The 22,570-nt window shown below is 35.5% G+C and overlaps 5 protein-coding genes across 6 annotated transcripts; 2 read left to right on the top strand and 3 right to left on the bottom strand.

The window, feature by feature from the left end:
• Positions 1-84: 84 nt before the first annotated feature.
• Positions 85-1,152, bottom strand: LOC147793372 (uncharacterized). The gene is made up of 2 exons (XM_087121030.1): positions 1,149-1,152; positions 85-854 (listed from the first exon to the last, which is right to left on the bottom strand). The coding sequence occupies exons 1-2, from the start codon at positions 1,150-1,152 to the stop codon at positions 85-87; spliced, it is 774 nt and encodes a 257-aa protein (XP_086977156.1).
• A 743-nt stretch (positions 1,153-1,895) lies between these two features.
• Positions 1,896-2,905, bottom strand: LOC111789273 (ethylene-responsive transcription factor ERF003). The gene is made up of 2 exons (XM_023669990.2): positions 2,468-2,905; positions 1,896-2,389 (listed from the first exon to the last, which is right to left on the bottom strand). Exons 1-2 carry the CDS (start codon positions 2,548-2,550, stop codon positions 1,981-1,983), a joined length of 492 nt encoding a protein of 163 aa, XP_023525758.2. The 5' UTR covers positions 2,551-2,905; the 3' UTR covers positions 1,896-1,980.
• A 1,092-nt stretch (positions 2,906-3,997) lies between these two features.
• LOC111789274 (large ribosomal subunit protein eL39) lies at positions 3,998-4,626 on the top strand. The gene is made up of 3 exons (XM_023669991.2): positions 3,998-4,112; positions 4,248-4,351; positions 4,448-4,626. Exons 1-3 carry the CDS (start codon positions 4,110-4,112, stop codon positions 4,494-4,496), a joined length of 156 nt encoding a protein of 51 aa, XP_023525759.1. The 5' UTR covers positions 3,998-4,109; the 3' UTR covers positions 4,497-4,626.
• Positions 4,627-11,186: 6,560 nt separating this feature from the next.
• On the top strand, positions 11,187-14,980 carry LOC111787510 (uncharacterized). Its single transcript, XM_023667494.2, has 5 exons — positions 11,187-11,748; positions 13,417-13,479; positions 13,688-13,750; positions 14,125-14,193; positions 14,383-14,980. The coding sequence occupies exons 1-5, from the start codon at positions 11,398-11,400 to the stop codon at positions 14,641-14,643; spliced, it is 807 nt and encodes a 268-aa protein (XP_023523262.2). The 5' UTR covers positions 11,187-11,397; the 3' UTR covers positions 14,644-14,980.
• A 162-nt stretch (positions 14,981-15,142) lies between these two features.
• ALF4 (aberrant root formation protein) lies at positions 15,143-19,664 on the bottom strand. 2 transcript variants are annotated; one of them, XM_023669880.2, is made up of 14 exons: positions 19,315-19,664; positions 18,841-19,017; positions 18,585-18,731; positions 18,347-18,413; positions 18,052-18,227; positions 17,906-17,965; positions 17,627-17,774; positions 17,487-17,546; positions 17,115-17,377; positions 16,942-17,013; positions 16,749-16,826; positions 16,454-16,654; positions 15,996-16,047; positions 15,143-15,829 (listed from the first exon to the last, which is right to left on the bottom strand). In XM_023669880.2, exons 1-14 carry the CDS (start codon positions 19,420-19,422, stop codon positions 15,618-15,620), a joined length of 1,821 nt encoding a protein of 606 aa, XP_023525648.2. In that variant the 5' UTR covers positions 19,423-19,664; the 3' UTR covers positions 15,143-15,617. The 2 variants fall into 2 exon arrangements, with proteins under 2 accessions (XP_023525648.2, XP_086977662.1); XM_087121536.1 differs by having other exon boundaries at positions 18,841-18,941.
• Between the last annotated feature and the right edge of the window lie 2,906 nt (positions 19,665-22,570).

The following is a 22,570-nucleotide window of genomic DNA, read 5'->3' as shown; positions in this document are numbered from 1 at the left end:
CGGTGGATGATCCGACCGACGACATTGATACCGAAACAGAACCGACCAATTATCTCCAAGTTTTTTGAATGCCCCAAATTCTATTTAAGGGTCCAAATCTGGGTCAATCTCAGCAAAGACATCTCCGAACAAGGTTCTAGCACCATGCCAAATGTGTCCGAAGAAGAAGAGCAAACCAAACGATGCATGCCCAAAAGTAAACCAACCCCTTCCAATCTGCTGTCTGTTCCTCTGTTCATCTTCCTCTTCGAATCTGAACATGAACACTGCATTTCCTCTGTTTTCTTTCTCCAAATCGAAAACCCAATTGTACACATCCCAATACACCTCCACCGGAACTCCGGCCACTTCGATTCTTTCGTTTCCTCTGAATTTCCAGTTCAGCCGCTTGATTTGCAGAACACATTTCCCGTCAACGCTAAACGACAGCCCTAATTCGCCCTCGATTTCGATTTCTCGGATTTTGCCGCCGATTTTCGCCTGCGTGGTGTAAATATTGTGCGCAATCACGTGTTCCCTTTTCAGGATTAGTGTTTGTGAGTTATGAAGCTTCGCCGTTCTGGTCTTGGCGTAGGCTTCTTTGATCATGTCGCCGACGAGAAGAATCGTGTCGCCGTCGACTACGACGGCGATTAAGAATCCGGAGTGGGGTTCCGGTGAGGCGGAGAAACGAGCTCGCCGTAAGTCCCAGTAGACGCGGAATTGGTGCGGTAAATGCAGGTGGTCAGATTCGAGGAGCTGGAAATTAGCGGCGGCGGCGACGACTGTCGGAGGGGCGGAAGCAGGAAGAGAAGACGGCGGACATTGGTGGGGAAAGTGAAGAAGTGGAAATTGCAGAGATTTGGAAATGAATCCTTGCCAACGTGACACACGACCGTTGTCTTTTAATAATTTTAATTGAATTATTGTGATTTTGTATATTATAATTTAATCTTAAACCCTGCAACAAAATTTAGAACTTATATTAAAAAATAATAATAATAATAATAAATAAATATATATATATATATATATGGAAATCTAGGCTATGTATGTCGTTGAATTCATAAATGCAATAAATTAATATCATTTATATTTTTTTCACGAGGTCAATCTCAATTTGGCTATAACATTTTCACTCCTCCAATAGCTTTCGAGAGACCTACAACCCATAAAAAATAGTCTACTCGAGACCTGTTCTTTACTCGTAGATCTCAATACAAAGTTCGAACTCTAGACCTTGTAGAATAATATGTCACTTATAGCTTTTTTGGCGTTTACTTAAGCTATGAAGGAAATGCCGATCTCAAATAAATAGGTAAATTATCGTAGAGGTTTGAAACTTAAATTAAAAAATATATATCCATAGTTGGGCTGGGCCGATTATGATGCTGATTCTAGAGATAATGGGCCGACATTATTTTAATTTTATTTTTCTTGCAAATATAGCATAATGAAAATTAAAGTTGAATAATTAATAAATAAAAGTAAGAAACAAAATAGAACACTTATAAGAATTCAAATATCTATTTTTTTTGGGATAAATTATAATATTTTTGTTCGAATTGATAATTATTTATAATATAAATGTACAGATGAATTCAATATCGAGCCTACTCAATAAATAAAATATTAATTATTTAGATAAATTTAGAAGCTTCATCTAGTGTATATTATTTAATATCACAATAAAATAAAAACTTTTACTCATAATAATCACATTAATGATTAATGTCGTGTTGGTTTTATATTAAAATTCAAATTATTAATGATTGTAAACTCATGGAAAAAAAATAAAATAAAATAAAGCTACAACAAAGAAAAAAAATTAAAATAATAATTTAAAAAAGTTTAATAATTGAAATGCATATTTTATAAAAGTATTAATAAAAAAAAACATGATGAAAAATAGAAATATATTTAAAAAAAAAAAAAAGAGAATTAAAATTTTATATATGGAATCATGGCGGCTAACACGTTATAAACCTCAAAAAATTCGTCTCACAAACAAAACTCCATGGATCCATAATAAAGAAGCTCCTCAATCATCTGCTCAATGTGATCATCTTCCAACAATTTCAGTTCCTCTTGCTCCGCCGCCTCCGCCGCCGTTGGTCGATTCTCCTCCACCATCGATCTCGCCGCATCGGCATAAGACGCCGCCGCAAACGGCGGCGGAAGTTCTCTTTTAAACTCCTGGTTACTAATCTGCAAAGAAGCCATATAACATCTATGCAATTTCGCAGTCAAATTGGCCGACAAGATCTTGGAATTCGACGACTGAATCGTGTTCAGATTGTACGGGAAATTCGTTCTTGCGTTTGGTCCACACATTAATCTCGCCGCTTCATCATAAGCCCTAGCTGCATCCTCCGCCGTTTCAAATGTTCCAAGCCAAATCCTCGTCTTCCTGTAAAAACAGTGCCTTAAATTTCATTACATTGGCTTAAAAAAACACCAAAATCAAGGTAAAAAACGAGAGACCGACAACGAAGGATGACGAATTTCAGAGACCCAAGAGCCCCAATGCCTTTGTCTTACGCCACGATATTGCCTTTGAGGTCTGGCCATGGCGGAACTTTTGTTGCTCACAAGGTATTTGTGAAAATGCCGCAATGAAAAACAGAGCACAAAATTGATAGTTGTGGGCAGAGAACATAATGGGTGGTTTTATATTTGGTCGTTGCTGACAAAACGGCAATCGCGGAGCCATTTTTGTGAGGCCTTTCTGGCAAGCAATTTGATATCAAGTGGGTCTCACGAGTGTGTTTAAAAATCAATCAACTCTTCTTTTTTGGCCTTGTCCAATAGCCACAGCCAGTTGGTTGTTGGGCGTTTTGGCTTTGCTGAAATAGGTAAGTTCAAGTTTCAAAACTCACTAAAAAAAGACCAAAAAAATCTGTTCACATGTCTTGAACTTGTACTAAATATATATATATATATTTGATTAGATTTTGATATAAAGTTTTTTTGGGGGGTATTATTTAACACTTTTCATGTGATTTTGTCGTGTTTAAGATTATAAACATATTTTTTTGTGTCACTACATGTTTGTGGGAATATTCAATCACGAGAAGATTATCTTCATTGGAGTCTAATAATTTAGGCAGTTGATCAAATATTTCGTATTGAGCTTGTTTTAGGTTATTTTTCACCAAACAGTGTCGTTATAGCTGTATTTCTATATTGGCTTTGAAACGTTCTTACCCTTTTAGCTAAACTCAAATGCAGTGCAAGAGTTAAATTTAGTTTAATATTTTGAGTGTTTTGACAAAAGCATTTCCAACCGTTACAAAATCAAATAGGAAGTAAATTTATAATTAGTGAGCTAGTTTTACTATATGGAGCTATGCACAATGTTAATGCTACTAAACACGTCGAACGTATATGTGAGATCTCACATCAGTTGCAGAGAGAAACAAAGGTCTTCTTATAAGAGTATGAAAGTCTCTACCTAGTAGACATGTTTTAAAATGGACAATATTTAAGGTTGTCAGCCATACGGGCCAAAATGGACAATATTTTCTAGCGGTACGCTTGAGCTATTACAAACGATAATAGAGTCGCCAGCAAGGATGTTAGCCCCAAAGGGAGTAGATTGTAAGATCTCATATCGGTTGGAGAAGGGAATGAAACCCTTTTATAAGGGTGTAAAAACCTTTTCCTAGTAAAGGCGTTTTAAAATCGTGAGGCTGACGACCATACGTAATGGGTCAGAGTGAACAATATCTACTAGCGGTGGGCTTGGGGTATTACGGTATCTTTCAAGCGTGATGTGACTAACACTGTTCATGTGTGTATATATATTGACACACACTTAACATAAGGATAAATCATTTAATTCAATCAATATTTCTAAAAAAAATAAAAATAAAAATAATAACTGATGGGCTTGGCTCTACCTTGTGGGCCATGAGTTTCAAATGTTGGCCCAATTAACTTGTAAGAGTGGGAAAAGTTTGGGCTCAACTGCAAGCCCATTTACGAGGTTAGAATCTCGGTTGGGCTGCCCGCGGGCATATCTCGATTGTCCTTTTCGGTGGAGCATATAAAAACTTGTTCGATACTGATAGGGTTTTCGTTAGACCGCCGTCTGCTTCCAAGTTCGCCGCGGAACAACGGACTCGAAGATGGTACGTATTGTTATTCAACTCTCTGAAGTCTGAACTTCTTGTTTCCGTTAATCTATTGCTGTTCGTCCTTCTCCATTTGATGATTGAAACTGCGAGAGTTTGTGATTCGATTTTCTCATCTCTTTCAATTCGCAGCCGTCTCACAAGACTTTCAGAATCAAGAAGAAGCTCGCGAAGAAGATGAGGCAGAACAGGCCTATCCCGCACTGGATCCGTCTGAGAACCGACAATACTATCAGGTGTTAAGCCTACGCCATTTGAATCGCCATTTTTTCAAGTCTGTGATCTGATTTTGAGTCTTACATTCTGGCGTTCTACTGTCGATTGTTTTTCAGATACAACGCAAAGCGCAGGCACTGGCGTCGCACCAAGCTAGGGTTCTGAGGTGCTTTCGATTTATAACTTTAATGCTCATTTACTTTGAATTTGTTAAGATTGCGGACCTAAGTGTTCTTAAGGACCTATTATTATATTCGCGCAACTGAAATTTAGTTCATCTGATATTTTTGTTGAATCATTTCTACACTAAAGTTTGAAGTAGTTCGGGGTAGAATGAATTTACTGGCAGGCGTCATGTCTGTGGATTAGCAGTTTATCCACATATTCATGGCATTTACTTCTTATATTGAAGAACTTAAGCGAGCTTGATAGACATCCTTTAAATATTTGATCGAAGTCAAGAGATTTATGGAAACATATCACGATTTTCCACTCCTTAATGAAGTTATAATTGTTATCAGTATTCGCCTTTAGATTCTTGAAACGTTGCTAGTTCATATTTTCCACCATCTCATTTACCCCTTGCCTTCAGTAACGTTTGAGTTTATTATAGCAATCTGTTCAAATATTTTCTTATAGATAGAATATTTCTGCCGAAGTCCGTCTCTCTCTTTATTTAATCGATTTTGTTACTTCAACCATTGTTTATACAATGGGGGAATTGGAAAGAGGTTAGAAGACTGAGGAACAAAACTTGGACCCGAAGTTGGTGTGCTTGATTAGTCTCGGTAGAGCCAATTCATAAATATGTATGGCTCAAATATACAATTCATAACTGACCTTCATTTACAATGGACAATTATCAGAATTTCCTAGCTTACCCTAGTAGGGAGACTTACAGAACTATATGTTCTGAAAGAGGACATTCTTTGTGAGACTCTTCAATACAGTACTTGAAACAATAATTGTCCTAACTGAATAATCTTTGTCAATTGCCCGTGGGATGTCGTAGCTTGTCGTTATAGTTGTGCCTTTTCTGGTCAATATAGTGCGTGGAGGCAGAGAACTTGGGTTTACCTAGGCGCTCATTTGCAGCGCATCACCGTATTTTAGAACCCTAACCTTATTCAATGTGGCTGCCATGCCATGGTGTGAACTAAACTGCATTTGTTGCATTTGTGTGGATGTCCAATAGGTAAGCCCCTGTCTGATTGCCCAACAAAATAGTTGTTTAGTGAATAACTCAACCTATGACTTACTTAGAACCATCCCAAGCTCAGAGAAGAAAATATTTTTGATGAAATGAAAGCAAACAAATGAATGCTTCAACAGGTTTGAAAGAGAGAGAGATGGAAGGAATGGACTATAGAAAGAAGGATCAGTCTCTGTTTCCATATGGGGATGATTGGATTTTGATGCCCTAATTTCAATTCAATCGACCAAGTTTGTTCAACGAGTTCACCAAGTTTGTTCATCGAGTTCACCAAGTTTGTTCATCGAGTTCACCAAGTTTGTTCATCGAGTTCACCAAGTTTGTTCATCGAGTTCACCAAGTTTGTTCATCGAGTTCACCAAGTTTGTTCATCGAGTTCACCCAGTTTGTTCATCGGGTTATCCTTTGTTGGCTCCTTGATAGGATCTAAACGAAATTAGTTTTTTTTTTATTCTTTGTTTTTCCCAGTTAGATTGATATAGTATTCGTCTAAGGACTTTTTTTTTTCTTGTTTTAAAAAATTAGATTGGATTTGGCAAATAAATAAGTTTATGCACATAGTAGTGTTTTTTAAAAATAGACAAACATAATTTAAATAATTATCAAACTTAAATTATTTGGCTGTAATGAGGGTTCTTATGTCGGATTGATTTCTAATTGTAATTAGTACACCCAAAGTTGGATTGATTTCTATTTAGCGTCATGATTTTAATTTTTTTTTTTTTTTTTTTTTTTTTAAATTTCGTCCTTGTAGTTTAATCAAATTTCACAAATTATTCTTATTGTTACTATATAACGATGTATCGAAATTTCAATGGTCATCCTTATTCTGGGTGCCATTAGTAATCGTACGAATGGAAAAATGTTTTTTCCTAATTAATAATTTAATTTACTTATTGGGCTATGCTTGTTTGTGGCCCAATACATGGACTCCGACTTCTTGGTGGGCTTTATTGGGCCATACTAAATTTGAATGTACATGACCAGTGTATAATCTTGCCAACAAATAATTCAATATTTTGATCTTAAAATAGAATTTTATTTTAAAAAATAAACGGTGATTAATGACTGAAAAGTAAATTCGAAAATAAATTATCTAATAAAAATTAGAATTGTTTTTAATATTTATTTGGTAGCAACTTTTGAATTTTTGTTAATTTGAACCATGTTATTAGTTATTAGTCTATGAACATATTTTATGTTTTAAATTTTGTATGATTATTATATAATTATACAATATAATTTATAAAATTTAAAATTTAAAATTTATTGTTTGTGTTTGTTTGGTTCATAAATTTTAAAAAGCATCTAATGTCTAATTTTGTATCTGCCAAATTATTTATTAGTTATAGCATTAAAACCTCACGACATTTTTTTATTTTATGGAATGTCTCGAAATAAAAATTCAAAAAACATCTTTTTAAAATTTAAGGACCAAATAAAAAGACACAATTTTCATTATTTGAATCATATAATTTAAAAATAATTTAAAATAATAAATTATTACACGATTAAATAATCTGAAACATAAAATGTATTATCGAACAAACAAATTATAAATGTAAAATTTAATTTCAATAATTCTATAAAAATGGGATGTGATTTATCAAATTAAAACTAAAATTTTGTAATTTTAATCACCTTTAACTTAGAAATGTATTTTGAAAGTTTCCTTAAATATTATTTAATATTATTTTGTTCCAAATAGAGGATAAAAGAGAATAAAAAAAAACTTATCATAAAATGAATATTCAAAATAAAAGTAAGCGAATAAATCATTATCAAACAAATTCTCATCCCTCACTTCAATGACAATATTCTAAAATAAACATTGGATAAATAAGTTGAAGAATATGAGAATTAAAACAAAAGTGCTCACAATTTTACATTCTCGAACCTCTACAAATAAAGACAGTGCCGATATTTATTTATTAATATTATTTTTAAAGTACGATAAAGCGGTCAAAGCCCAAAAAAAGAATTATTAAAATAAACTCTAGGCTGAATTATTTATATCAGCCGTAATATTAAATAATTAGTATTTGCTAATTTTAATTTTTAATGATAAAAAATATATAATTTTTTTTAATATTAAATTGCTGTAACCAACTAAAATTTGTATGAATCTTTTCATTTTATTTTATAATCTATAATTATTTAAAAGTTTTAAACTAATTAATTGATTTTCTTTTATTGTTTGGCAATCATAATTTAATTGACTTTTTAAAAAATAAAAAATCGGTGGAAAGTGTTTGATTCTACGAGAGTTTGTTTTAAAAGAGCAAATGTCATAAATTTTTAATTAATTTCACCCAACATAATTTCTATAAATAGTTATAAATAAAAAAAAGATAGGTTATAATTGTCTTTATTTGGTTAGGGGATGATGACGTCACTCACAAAATACAATAAAAAACAAAGTTCAGGTGACTAAATAGCTTGACACGAATTCGAACATACCAAATCATGGAAGGAATCGAGCCACTAAACAGAAGAGAGAATGAAAACTTAGGTCAAAATCAAAGTTTCTCGATCAGCCTCATAACGGGCACTTGACTTGCTTCTCGATTTGCGTGATCCTGCCCAATATGGTCATATAAATCTATGTTCATCAAACTGAAAAAGGTAAGTTATTTATAGTTCATAAAACCGTTTATATACTACATTTATTGTATTGAGCCTGTGTGCCAAGTATCACGGTCATGCTTCTCCAGGACTTGTTCCCTGTGATCGCACGCCGTGTCATGTCAAACCCAACTCATGTTGTATTATTTTATTATTATATATTGTGTGTGTATGACCATTTGACAAAATCATGTCTCCTCCTATAGACCTAAAATGGCTAAAAAAATATTATAGAGAGATGCAACTAGTTGTCAATTCATTATACTCCAAGTTATATGCTATCTGAGCCGTTGTTGTCCCTTACTGGCTTAACAGCCTATAACATTGCTTTCAACTCTCTATTTCGAAATTCTCTCTATGCCCGTATTGCACAATCGCTATACAAACTCTCGAATAAGTGCGATTGTGACACTAAACATAATGCCCAGTGTGTAAGTTTCTCTTGTTGTGTATGTTGTTTTTTCTCTTATATAGACGACATTGTTCTATTTATGTAATGTTTGACTGGTACCAATTTATTTCAACTCGTACATTAATTCATCGTTTTCTTTCTCCACATTGGATTAAGAACCAAACAAAAAGGCTTAAATGCATTGAAATGGTATTGCCTAATTTTAATTAAGCAATTAATTCAATAGAATCAAAATATTACTATACTAATTGCTAATATTGATATCCTCATAAATGTATTGGTTGGATGCCCGTGACCAACAAAATTGAGAGAATATTTCAACCAAAAATAATTTAAAATAATTAAAATAATAATAATAATAATAATAATAATAATAATATATATATATATATATATATATATATATATATATATATATATATATATATATATATATATATATATTTTTTTTTTTTTTTTTAAATAGTCTTAAATATTTATTCGGGTCTTCAAATAACAATTTTTTGGTTCGTAATATTTAATCTTTATACTTTCTTATTTGTTACGTATTAAAATGCATCGACCTTCCAATTCGAATGGTGATGGGTCACGGACAACGGAATAATTACTATTTTTTTTAACGATTTATTCGTTGAATTTTAATATATAACAATGTAATAACTGCCATTTAAATTTTTGTAAGAGTTTAAATCGTAAAATTATTATTAAGAGATGAAATTATAAAAAAATGTAACCAAAATTGTTAAAATAAAAAAATGGTAACTTTTCTTATAACAAATATAGAAATAAAATAGTTAAATAGTTCATTATTTTGAGGGACTAAATTATAAATATCTAAAATTTATGGACTAAATTATTATTTTTGTGAAAGTTGAGGGGTTAAAATATATTTTAACGAACTTTTTAATTATTGTCCTTTATATCATCGATAACCTTTTGAAAAACATATTTATACCATATTATATACTTAATTCCTCGAATAATTTTTTTTACATAATATTATATTATATATTTTTTCTTATTTAAAAAATTATTTAATACCAAAAATAAAATCTATGTTTTAAATATATCGAGATTAAAAAAAAAAAAAAGGAAAAAAAAGTAAATGTGAAAATTTTATGGGTAAAACTTAAAAATTTTATTTATTTTTTTGCCCCAAAAATCGACCTCATTGACTTCTTGGGGAATCAGTTGGGGTACAAAAGTGGAAATATTTGACGATAATTTAATTAGAAAGAATTTTGGGGAAGGAAATGAAATTTCGCAGTTTCTGCGGGGCTTTTCCCCAATTGTTGCGCTCAATCCCTAAAAGGAAACTGTCCATTGGCCTAACCATTTCGTTTCAATACGACAAGCTGAGTTGCGTTTCTTCCCACCTCAACACGTGGCAGTCTACTATTGGTGTATTTGTACAACATGTGAACTCTTTATGATATAATAATTATGCCATTAATTTAAAATTTATGATAATATTGTTTATAAACTTTAATATATAACCATTTAATTCATGTATTTTAAATTTGTATAACTTTAATTTTTTTTTATCAAAATTAAATATTTAGTTTTACGATGTAATGATTTCGTGCTTATAAACGTATTCAGTTACTAATTAGTTTATTATTTTACATATATTACAAATTTCATCATAAATATTATAAAAATTAACGTAAAAATACCAAATTATTTGATTCAATTTTTATAAAATAATTTTGTATATACAGTTAAATATTTTTATTAATAATTTAATTATAAATTTGACTACTTTTATTAAATTTATTAATATTAATTTAAATATGACTCAACTAATTATTACAATATCTCATAATATCAAAAAATTACGGAAGAAATCGACCCTTAAAATCACAAGCTTTATGGTCTTTTAAAGGCAAAAGTATTACTTTATACAACAAACATGAAACAAAAAATTATCCAATACAACTTATTTGCTGGTAAAATAACATGCTAAATAGCGCTCGGGGAGGACGACACTACTAGCAAAGACCATCTAGCGAAAACGACATAGGTGTGAAGCGTGGTAAGCCTGTGTCGGGGAAGCATAGTATTAGCTGGAAAGATAGCTCGAACAATGGAAGAGCCCGAAAAAGCTAGATGATACTCTGAATTAATATGAATTTCTAATGGCTCAAAAATAAAATAAATTAAACAAAATTTTAAAAAATGGTTTTATTTGGTTAGGCATTATTATTTTTTTTATAAATAAAAATATTTATTATTCTTATATAATAATATTTAAAATGTAAAATTAAAAATTCGGTTTTTGACATTAAATAACTTATTCCAATTAATTGGAATAAAAAAGGGATTCGAGTAATAGACGGTTCGGGGTGAAAACCCGACCCGAGTGAAAAAGCGGATGGGAAATTAGGGTCCGGGTTTACGCTTACGGAAACCCGAAACAGAAATGGAAGCTGTCACTTTTTTTACGTCGAGCGGGCCCACATATCCAAAAGCAAAAGCCAATTAAAAAAATTAAAAAAAAATTAAAAATTAAAAATTAAAAAAAAAAAAAAGAGTCAGGGTGGGAGGCCCACGCGGAAGCTGACAACGAAGTGGAACAAAGAAGGGAAACCTGAACAACCACCACATACAATCCCCACTCCCCCTTCTCTTTCTCTTTTTCTCTATCCCATTTCCCAAATATTTATACGCTCCTTTACTCTCTCCGCCACCTCTCTCTCTCCCACTCTCTCTCTCTCTCTCTCTCTCTCTCCCCATTTTCTTCTTCCACTTCTTTCCATTTCTTTTGATTCCCTTTTCTTCCCCATTTCCTTTTTTTTTCTTCTTTCTCTGTGCTGATGATGGTGAACGACGACTGGCTTACGGCGGCCATGGCCGACGATGGAGTGGTGGTCGAGTTGTTGGTGCGGTTGAAGCAATCGCAGGCCGTGTCGCCTTCCAAATCTCCGCTTCCTGTGACGGTGCCGTTCACTTGGGGGATTAGGCAGCTGAGGTCTAGAACGGCGACGACGGTTAGTAGATGTGGCGATGGTGTCTTGGTGAGGAACAATAAGGATGTTGACTCAACCAGATGGAGTCCTACGACGCCGCTTTCGTGGAGTGGTGGAGGTTCGCCTTCTGCTACGCTTGACGGTTATGAGGAGTCTAGCCGTCCGGCTACACTCTCGCACGCTGCTTCCAGATTTAAGGTTCTTGACTTTTTCTCACTATTCTTATGATTCTGTGTCCTCTGTTTTGGATTTTTGCAGTTTCGTCTCTTATCTCGACTCTGTGTGCGCTCTGGTTTCCCGATCTTTGCGGTTTTTTTTTGCTACGAGTTCTTAAATCTTAGCGCTGGCGTTCTTAATTACGGTTTTCCTTTGGCGGTGGTGTCGGCTGTGGAGTTCAGCGGCGTGGATTCTCTCATGAAACATTCTTATCTCGGAGAACCATCGTATATTGTATTGTGACTGTTTAGCCATTTGTTTTTCCAAGAATCCGATTCTGATTCCGTATCATGAAACATCTCTTGATTTCCTCGTCATTTTCTTCTACAGCTTAACGCAACAAAATTCCTCTCTCAGAGCTCACACAACTGCAAATCTCTCAATTCCATAACTGCTCTGTATTTTCACCAAACAGTTTCAAGTTCTCGCCATCAATGGCGGACAACCTTCACGAATCACCGTTTGAGAAACTGCTTTTTAATTCAAAAATCCCCGATATACCTCTAGATTCTCCAATCACGTTCACGTGAAGAGACGAGGTCAGCGGATGAACGCTGCTTGAAATTACTTCGCGTTTTCTCCTCGCCTCGATTCAAATCGCCTGTGGACTCGAATTCACTCATTTCTTCAAATTGACCAAAACGCCCTTCCAATCCCTCGCTAGATTCCAAAGCCTTTCAAATCGTACACCGAGTCGATATTTCGTCACACACGAGACTTTCCTACAGAAACTCTCTTCCATCGCCGACGGTTTACTCATGGACCATTGAAAGCTCCTGGAAACTTCCCTACGGCCATTGTCCTTATATTTTTTACCATACTAACCTTGACGCGTAAAAGATTCATCACAAAGCACGAGGGTATTCTGGTCACACACACACACACACACAAATTCCGAGCCGGTTCGATCGAACCGGATGCCAGATTCGACGGTGGATGACACTGCAAAGTGAGGGCCCAAATCAGATCAGGTAAAGAGGAGAGGCGTTCATAAGACATAGGTCTGCGTTAGGTTTGAAGAGTAATTATCAGGTGTGGCGATGGTACATGGTTGGTTCCAGTGTTCCCTTACTGGAAACCCATTATTTATAATTTTCATGGATTTGAATTGGCATCATGAAAATGGTTGGAAGAAGAACAATAAAATAATGGAATTGTTGTTTAAGTTGTTGGGCCATTAGAGAGGATGGGAATAGGATAAAGGAAGATCCACGTGACCGAGTCACGCGGGGTGGGAATACAAAACAGGAGCCGGTGTGGGTGTGGTCGCAACGAAGTCTTAAAGTGACCACGTGGAATTCATGATGTGGCGTGCGATTCTGGTAAATGCAAAATTGGGTGATATTTTTTGTGGAAAGAGAAATGGGCTTAGTCCATGTGGAATTCATGATGTGGCGTTCATCTCATTTGCCTTGACTGCTAGTTCTACCTTCAAACTTGGTGTTAGTAAATCATTCTTGTCAATTTGTTTGGATTTTTGTTTTCTAATCTCGATTCTCGTTAATGGGTTTAGACTTGAATTAAACTTTATGTTATTTGTTTATGATTCTGATTCTTATTAATGGGTTTAGAGTTGACTTTTGATCCTTATTTATGAGCTTGGAGTTGACTTGAACTTAGTTTATATGTGTTTGGATTTGGTGTTTTCAGGGTGCTGCTGCTGCAAATGAATCCGGGGCTGGTACTGCAACAAAGAGATTAAGACGAAAGAAGGTAATTTCTTAAAGAATGTTGTTGAAAATAGATAATGGGTTTGTTGGGGTGTGGCTGTATGAGCCAAGCATTTGTTTGTTGCCGACGTTAGATGAGTTGTTGGCTTGCATTGTTCTTGAAGAATGCATGGTTGGTTCAACCACTAATTGTAACGAAGCTTGTTTTAGTGTTGTTTAATGATGAAATACTCTTGTTGTTTGTTTTTCAGACATTTGCTGAACTTAAAGAAGAGGAGAGCGTGCTTTTGAATGAGAAAATTCATCTAAAAAAGGTATAATTTTAATATTGTTTTTATGGGTAGAACAACAACCTTTTTTCTTTTTTGAAAATTGGTAGAACAACAACTTTAAAGTTGTAATTTCTTTTATATATTCCGGATCTTTTTAGCCTTTTTCTTTAATATATATATTGAATCTAACGTAGATGAAAAGTCCCACGTTGGCTAATTTAAGGAATGATCATAGATTTATAATCAATGAACATTATCTCCATTGATATGAGGCCTTTTGGGAAAGCCTAAGCAAAGCTATGAGAGTGAGTTTATGCTCGGGGTAGACAATATCATACTATTGTGGAGACTAGTATTCATCTAACATTGCCTTATCTTGTTCGTGATTTTGATGACCTAACTTACTTTTTGAACAGGAACTTGCCAATCTAAGAGCTACCTTCGAAGAACAAAGAGCCAAGAATGAGAGTTTGAAGAAAATGAAGGTAAGTAATTGTCTGCTTTCTTTTTCCATGAACATCTGAACTATACTGTCTTTTTGCCTTTGTAAAGTTTCAAAAAGATTGAACAGAAAAGATTCTCGAATTTCCCTTCACCTAAAGCACTAACTTATCAAACAAAGCAATCTCTAAAACAATCTCTTGCTTGCTTGCTTTTACTTTATGAACGAACAGGTGGATTTCAACATGAAATACGCAGAAAAATTCAATACAAACTCCAAGATGATGATGATGATGCAAGAGGACTCTTCATCCACACTAACCCATCAAAGGGAAAGCTCTAACATTGAAACAGTTCCTCCAACATTGCTGCCACTGACCGGGGCAGGTTCGGGGAGGTTCGAGGCTCAATTGCAGACGAAAAGCAAATCATCGACCGAAGACGATTGTGTCTTTTTCTTACCGGATTTGAATATGACACCCTCAGAGGATTGACCAAGGTGACAAAAATACATTGATTATGTCTCTCTTTTCTAATATGTTGACATGGTTGAAGCAATTATTTGATGATGGCAAAAAAGTTTGCTATATCTTGTACAAGGCCTAAGCAGACACTGTTATTAATATTGGTTTAACATTTGTTGATTCCTACGTTCTATAATTTTTCTTTTTTGAAGGCTGTAATCCTTTGGGTTAAACCCATTGTTGAATCCCTCCCTCTACAATGGTGTAGGTTTTATTCATTCGTTGTAGCGTTCTATATAGGTACACAGTCACTGAATTTGTTTGTCTCAACTACTTTGTTATAAGGCTTTGTTTTTGGGCATTTCCACTTTTTACTGCGCCTTCTTTTTGTTTATGCTTTCTTTCTCCTGATGTTCACACAAAAGTGCCTTAATAATGCCAAGGATTTATTTAGTGCACAAGGTTGAATTAAAATATAAGGCGTTTCAAAACTGGAAACTGGGAAATCGACTCTGAAATATAAAGTATCTAGGGTAGAAATGAAGACGTTTGACATTTTCATCTCGACTTGGGATGAGAAGTTCTCTTCAACAAAGATTCATCACGACTCTGGGATATGAAATTCTTTTAATAAAGATTCGTCTCGACTCACGGACATGAAGTTCTTTTAACAAAGATTCGTCTCGACTTGGGACATGAGGTTTTCTTCAACAAAGATTCATCTCGATTCGGGACATGACAAAGATTCATCTCGACTTGGGACATGACAAAGATTCATCACGACTCGGGACATGACAAAGATTCATCACGACTCGGGACATGACAAAGATTCATCTCGACTCGGGACATGACAAAGATTCATCACGACTCGGGACATGACAAAGATTCATCACGACTCGGGACATGAAGTTCTTTTAACAAAGATTCGTCTTGACTTGGGACATGAAGTTCTTTTAACAAAGATTCGTCTCAACTCGGGACATGAAGTTCTCTTCAACAAAGATTCATCTCAACTTCTCTTCAACAAGCTCGATGCAACGATATAAAACAAGTTCTACTGGGTTGAGTGCACACTCCATGTCCACGGCAATTCGATCATAGTCGGTCTTGTTCTCCGACATGATGCCCGTTACAAGGGTCCGGAGAGGTAGAAGCCATTCGTTATAGGACTTCTGCAGATTGCTTTTCAATAACACTCCAGTATGGTTTGTGCTTCCTGTTCCATAAGTTCAAAAAAGTTTCAGTTTGGCCAGCCCTTTTATATGCCTCAGGTAAGATGAAAAGTACATGCCAAAGGACAATTTCTAAATTCTTCAGCAACAATTTTGATGCAAAATGCTATATACCAAAAGACACTAATATTTAACTTTCAGCAGTAGTACCTGTTGCCTCTGTTATCAGCACGTATCGGTATAGATTGAGAGCCGAAAGAACCTGTAACACACGAAAAGTTCTTAATCGAATATATTATAGAACCCACATGAAGAAGACGAAGTAATAATTCGTAATATCTAGCCCAGAATTCAAATACTTAACACCCGGAGGATGTAAAGCCCGTATGTAATTTCCTTTTTTCTTTTTGCATTAAATACTTTGCCTGTAATTTCTAAGCATATGAACATCACTATATACATATAAACTCAGATGTAACCGTTGTATTAGTGATAGACTTCCAATATGTATTTACTTGAAGATGGGAAGAACTAATGAACACGGGCACGACTAGCGAAAAACGACAATAAATCACAGGGAGATATGGGTTTAGAAAGTGAAAAGAGGTCAATATATAGACAATAATATGAAAGGGTAAGAAAGTTTTTGTTATTTAGTTGTTAAATACCGCATCACTCTGCTCTGGAAGCACTGGAGGACCCCCTTTTGGAGGTCGCAAAACCTGCTCCACCAATTCGAGAATACCTGCAGTCCAAAACGATGGTTTTGGACGTGCTTCTGAATCGACTTGCTGAACGTCCGTTGCAACTCTTTTTCGGCAAAGCTCCACGTGCATTTCTCCTTTAACAAGATCCAAAAGAAGTGCAACCTATTAAAATTTGTAACCATAAGGTCAGAGATGTTGCTAGAGCCTGGATGAGTACTAACAATTAATCGAAAAGGGCAGCTTTGATCAGGTTTACCATAGAGGGAGAGTCGCTATTCACAATCAGAGCTCTTAACATGTCGAACCTTTCGGAACATGGGATGTCAGCAAGTAACTGGTTATGGAACCCGACGTAAATCAGTTGATATCAACATAGAAGAATCGCAGTGTGTAAAAAACATTAGGCTATTAACCCTTGTTTTGAGAGAGAGCAGACATAAGAAACTCACCTTTTTAAATAAACCAAATGCATTCTTCCTTAGTATTGTATCTGGTGCATACATGATAATTATCTGAACTGCCTGAAATGTAACTTGACCAACAAAGAGTTTAGACAATCTTCAGAACCCAACACAATCCATAGAAATTCAAAAATGCGAATCCGAAGAACACGAGATACTACCTGCAAAGCAGCAAAAATACTCGGCATATACGATATGTAGTCACTTCTATCGTCATCAAAACTTTCAGAGCCATTAATGCTAAGCAAGAAGTCAATAGCAACTTTCTTTAATTTCCAAGACAGACCCGAAAAAGAGAGTACGTGCCTGAACATGCCTATAGCTTTCCATCTTTCAGTTTGTTTGGTTGCTAGCTCATCTTTAAGATCACTAATTTTTTCTTCTGCAGCCTGAGCAACCTCTTCAGAAAGATATCCCCAAAGAACTGCATGAATAAAGCAATAGAAAAAAGATGGGAAACAAAAAAGAAGGCAACGACTTAAAACGTATCAGTTAAGCATGGAGGGTCTTCTTTGAAACTAATGAACACGAACCTGAAAGACATGCACCGTGCTTGATGTAGGAAAAACAAGCAGTATAATCATCTTCATCCTCTAAAGTATAAAAAAGGAACAAGGGGTGATAAGTGGATTAAGGAAAATATAAAATTGACTAGAAAAGCAACAGGGGTTACCTCCAATAATGTTGGAAATTTTGTCAATATCAGATCCAGTGATGAGACCAACATATGACAACCCACAGAATGGAAGAAAACACGACAACTTTGAAACAAAAGGAAGACAGCTCGAAACTTCATGGCTCGTGCTGACTGAAAAGAGAGCCTGCATTACAATTATGCATTGGGCATTTGAGAGAGGCAGAAAAAAACAGCTGTGTTCAGCAGAAACCCTGGGAAAGAAAGCGCGGTATTATGAACTGGGTCAGCAAAATTTTATTTGAATAGGCAAAATACCATGAGTTGCAATGCATAAAGACCGAGCAGAGATTGGAGCTTTTCGTGTACTTTGCCATCCTGTATCATAAATTGGAAATCCTCAGGAATAACCATCGGGCAAATCCTTAAAAGAAAAAACTATATCACATCGAAACACCACGTACCAACTTTACACAAACCGACTGAATGGAATTGGCAATGTCCATCGCTCTGTCGTACAAAGTGTCACATTTCACATCCTCATCACATGTTTCAAAATCTACTGCTTTAAGTGCATTGAGGACAACAGGAACTACTACTTTTATTTGCTCAAAATGACGCCTCTGAATGGAACGAATCACTGGAAACCGAAAAAGGAGAGAAGCAAAAACTAACTAGATGACCCAAGGATGGGGATGTCCAACAAACCAAGCAATCCAACCACCCTCCCCACAAAGATACTTTTTATTTAGTAATTACCTTTTGAGAGCCCGCTTAAAAAAGGGGCAATGGAATTGGTTCCCTTGGTCATCTGGAAATCTAAAGCCTGATGCACTTGCAATAGCAATGATTGTCATTGAAAAAGTAAAATATAGAAATAATCCACCATATTAAGCAAGAACAAGTTCGAAATGAACTTAGAACTGCATGCCTAATCGTATTGTAATAGCAAATGAACTACCCAGTTAAGTCTATGAGGAAACGATTACTGAAGTACCTCGCAAAGAATCGACAGCATATCCCGCGGACTACACATCGTAACGAACCTATCAATAATATTATCAACGATCTCCAGACATCCGCCTACCCCTACGAACTTGGAAACTGCCTTTGGGAGATCAAATGAAAGAGTGTCAATAGTTCCCTGCAACATTTGTGAGAAGAAGTGTCAGCTAAGCAAAAAAACCATACAACATAGAATGTCGAAGATATCAAGACGAACTTACAAAAACAAACAAACAAAAGAACAAAACCTGATCTAACAAAGGAGAAGATATAAATTGATAAATCTCATTGAGGACTTCAAAGACATGGCTCTCTGAATCTCCATTGTCCAATTCTGTTTCAGGAGCCTCTGAAATAGAATCAAGGCAATTCACCAGCTCAGATACCATGGCTTCAGATTGACGAGTGTCTCCGTTTTCAATTGACTTGAAATAGACAATCAGATTGTTAAATTCCGGCCATTGTCAAGGAATAAAAAACACATAATCCTTGCGCCTTAAAACAATACTATCATCACTTTAAACTACAGAATGTTTATTTTCCTTGCAGGTTCATATAAAAAATCTTCAAAATGACAATTCTACAACTATCCACTTTCAATCCCTAATTGAAAATAAGGTCCCTGTTATCACTTAGTTGAATGGAGTAGCAAACAAGCATTAAATCGGGGGGAAATGGGGTTTGAGCAGACAGATTTTCAAACTGGAACTTCTAGGGCTTACCTTGGCGCAAGCCGCAAGTATTTCACGGAGCCGAAGCACAGAAGAACGAGCATCAGAACGCTCGGTGAGTTGAAGCTTCGATAAACAGTGATCATCGGCCTTCTCCATTGAAATGACTATCCACCGCTGTAACCTTAAGATCACTATATACTAATCTGATTATTCTCCGTTGCCCACCGGCGGTTGCAAGTTCGTTCCGCCGTATCTATTATCCGGCGCGGCGGAGAGGTGTTCAAAGTATCGGTCGCGTCGTCGGGTGGAGAGGTAACCACTTCCAAACGGATCTACCCGGTCCGAATATTTATATGCACGCTCCGGATTTACAAATTCTCTGCCAGTATTGAAGTTTGTTATTGCAAACAATTTTTATTACGTCAAATTATTTTGATAATCAATTATTATTATTATTATTATTGTAAATTAAAAAATAGGGTTTTAAATTTCACTCCTTTTTTTTTATTTTTCCAAAATAAATAGAAAATAATAATTCTCTAAATTTTTTATTACGGTTACTTTTCTTAATTATATTTATTTTTCTAACAAATCTATTTACTCTTAATTATACTCTCTTTTTCTCTTTTTATTATTATTTTATTTAAAATTCGTATCTTTCTATTTTTTAAAAAAAAACTTAAAATATTTATTAAATATATATAAGTTTCGTTTAAAAAACAGAAAAACTAAAAAAAAAAAAAATAAATTGGGCGTAGACTTCAATTTTATTTTTTAATATTGTGTTTAATATATTTTCCTAAATTAAAAAAAAATTATATATATAAAAAAAATCTCAAATTTAAATTTTGTGTTCGGTATTATTTTTTAAAAAAATTCAATTGAAATAAATAAATTTTTTTGTGTCCAATGGATAATAACTAAACTTGGACGGAACAGTATAAACCCGAAACCAAACAGAGCTCTTCACTGTACAACAATAATCACGCCTAAATCTTGATCGTCTTCACTCGTTCGAATTTTCATCTTCTACTTTTTCCTCGTTCGATTCCAGTTTTCAATGGCGTTGAACTAATTCAATTCGTCTCTTACATTGTCTTCGTCGCGTTGCCCTTGACGGTCATTTCCAGATCCCGCCATGGAAGCCCGATGTGAGCATCGAAACGAGCTCCATGATCAGAGCGGCGGTGCGGCCGATCGGTTCGTTTCCGATGAATCTACTGCGGGACTACTGGTCGATGCTTCTGCGGTACCAATGGATTCCGCTTTCGGCCAGAAGTTTGGTTTATGCTTCTGCGGTACCAATGGATGCTTCTGCGTTACTGGTACTTTCTTCTCAGTAGCATTTCTTTGTTCCCCACCCTCCAATATACAACATTGTTTTGGGAATGCAGAGAATTCAAGTTACGTAGTAATTTCATTTGATGAATTTCTTTGGTGATTTCTGGTTTCAATTCATATAGTTCGAATAGTTTTTTTTTTTTTTTTTTTTATCAACCTAACCCTACTGCTAGCAAGTTTCTTTTGAGCTTTCCATTTGGGACTTCCTTTAAGTTTTTAAAACGCGTATGCTAGGAAGAGATTTTAAGGCCGGTAAAAAATGTCTCGTTCCTTCGTGAGATATCACAATCCACCCCTTTGAAGCCTAGCTTCTGTTGGAGATCGTTGGGAGGGAGTCCCATGATCATGAATTTATAAGTGAGGAATACAGGCCTTTTGAAAAAATCGAAAGTAGAGTCACGAGAGCTTATACTCAAAGTGGACAATATCATACCATTGTGTAGGGTTGTGGTTATCCTTTTGGGTTTTCCCTTCAAGGGCTTCCCACATGATACCATTTGTAACAACTCAAACCCACTGCTAGCCTATATTGTCTTCTTTAGACTTTCCCTTCAAGTACTTTTCCGCAGGGACTTAAAATGCGTCTGCTAGGAATGCTTTCTTTTTGGGCTTTCCCACACGGTCTTAAGATGCGTTTGCTAGAAAGAGGGCTTCCCCTCAAGGTCTTAGAACGCGTCTAATAGGAAGAGATTTCTACACACATTTTGTTCCCCTCTCCAACCGATGTGGGATCTCACAATCCACCCCTTAGGGCTAGCGTCCTCATTGGCACACTGCTTGGTGTCAAGCTTTGATACCATTTGTAACAGCCCAAGTCCACGGCATTGTGCTTTTCTTTCAACGGCTTCCTTTCAAAGTTTTAAAATGCATATGTTAGGGAGAGGTTTCCACACTATTTTAAGGAATGCTTTGTTCTCCTTTCCAACCGACATGGGATCTCACAAAATGGTTTGACAAGTGCACTTTCAAATGCAGCGGAGAGGTTACCATCAGGCATTCGCTGTCCGATCCTGCCTTACCTAAGGTGATCAGCCATTTTATAAAATCTGCTCTTCCATAGAAGCCTGGTGGTGAAGTGATCATACCTGTGACCTTAAAAGGCCTGGCAGCTTGGGTTGGCTGATTCTGATATTAAGGCACTCCAAGGATGGTAGCAGCCCTAGTTTCTGGATACATTATGCAGGTATTTATTTCTAATTATTTCCTTTACTTAGTTCATTATCAAATTCATTTGTATGCATTCTATGATGCTCAAGCTCATAAATATCAGTCCAAGCATTGGTTTTTTCTCTGTTCTGTTATTCGAAAAAGGAATTGTCAAACCATTGTAACCCTATTAAGTATTCTATATATAATTCTTATTTTACCTCGCATTAACGTTCTTCTTTCATATGTATCTATCGGTTAGCTCATTATAGCTGTGATATCCCACATTGGTTGGGGAGGAGAACAAATCACCCTTTATAAGGGTGTGGAAACCTTCCCCTAGTAGACACGTTTTAAAGCCTTGAGGGGAAGCCCGAAAGGGAAAGTCCAAAGAGGACAATATCTGCTAGCGGTGGATCTGGATCGTTACAATAGTGCATCGGTTTATTGAGGGGATTCGTCTCTCAAAGTAGAGGAGCAGTCTTTCATTTGGTAAATAATTCTTTTATGTTCTTCTGTTGGTAACCTTGAGTTATTGTGTGAGATTTTACATTGGTTAGAGATGAGCATTCTTTATAAGGATGTGAAAACCTCTTCTTAACAAATGCGTTTTAAATCTTAAACCCATGAGGAAAAGCTCGAAAGGGGAAAAAAAAAAACTTAAGAGGACACTATATGCTAGTGGTGAGCTTGGGCTTGAGCGGTTACAAATAGTATTAGAGCTAGACACCGGGTGGTGTGCCAGCGAGGACATTGGGCCCCCAAGGGGGTGGATTGTGAGATCCCACGTTGGTTGGAGAGGGGAACGAAACATTCT

This window comes from Cucurbita pepo, chromosome 2, assembly GCF_057944985.1.
Source record: "Cucurbita pepo subsp. pepo isolate OVF chromosome 2, ASM5794498v1, whole genome shotgun sequence".
Lineage (NCBI taxonomy): Eukaryota > Viridiplantae > Streptophyta > Magnoliopsida > Cucurbitales > Cucurbitaceae > Cucurbita > Cucurbita pepo.
Note: the sequence above shows the minus strand (reverse complement) of the source record. Positions and strands in the feature narration are given on the sequence as shown.

Coding starts and splice junctions, on each gene's coding strand:
- ALF4 (XM_023669880.2), bottom strand. CDS start 19,422: ATGGAGAAGGCCGATGATCACTGTTTATCGAAGCTTCAACTCACCGAG. Junction 19,018..19,314: donor TACTTGCGGCTTGCGCCAAG/GTAAGCCCTAGA, acceptor GTCTATTTCAAG/TCAATTGAAAACGGAGACAC. Junction 17,014..17,114: donor GTATTTTTGCTGCTTTGCAG/GTAGTATCTCGT, acceptor GTTACATTTCAG/GCAGTTCAGATAATTATCAT.
- LOC111789273 (XM_023669990.2), bottom strand. CDS start 2,550: ATGGCCAGACCTCAAAGGCAATATCGTGGCGTAAGACAAAGGCATTGG. Junction 2,390..2,467: donor GAAATTCGTCATCCTTCGTT/GTCGGTCTCTCG, acceptor CTGTTTTTACAG/GAAGACGAGGATTTGGCTTG.
- LOC111787510 (XM_023667494.2), top strand. CDS start 11,398: ATGATGGTGAACGACGACTGGCTTACGGCGGCCATGGCCGACGATGGA. Junction 13,480..13,687: donor AGAGATTAAGACGAAAGAAG/GTAATTTCTTAA, acceptor TTTGTTTTTCAG/ACATTTGCTGAACTTAAAGA. Junction 13,751..14,124: donor AGAAAATTCATCTAAAAAAG/GTATAATTTTAA, acceptor CTTTTTGAACAG/GAACTTGCCAATCTAAGAGC.
- LOC111789274 (XM_023669991.2), top strand. Junction 4,352..4,447: donor AGAACCGACAATACTATCAG/GTGTTAAGCCTA, acceptor ATTGTTTTTCAG/ATACAACGCAAAGCGCAGGC.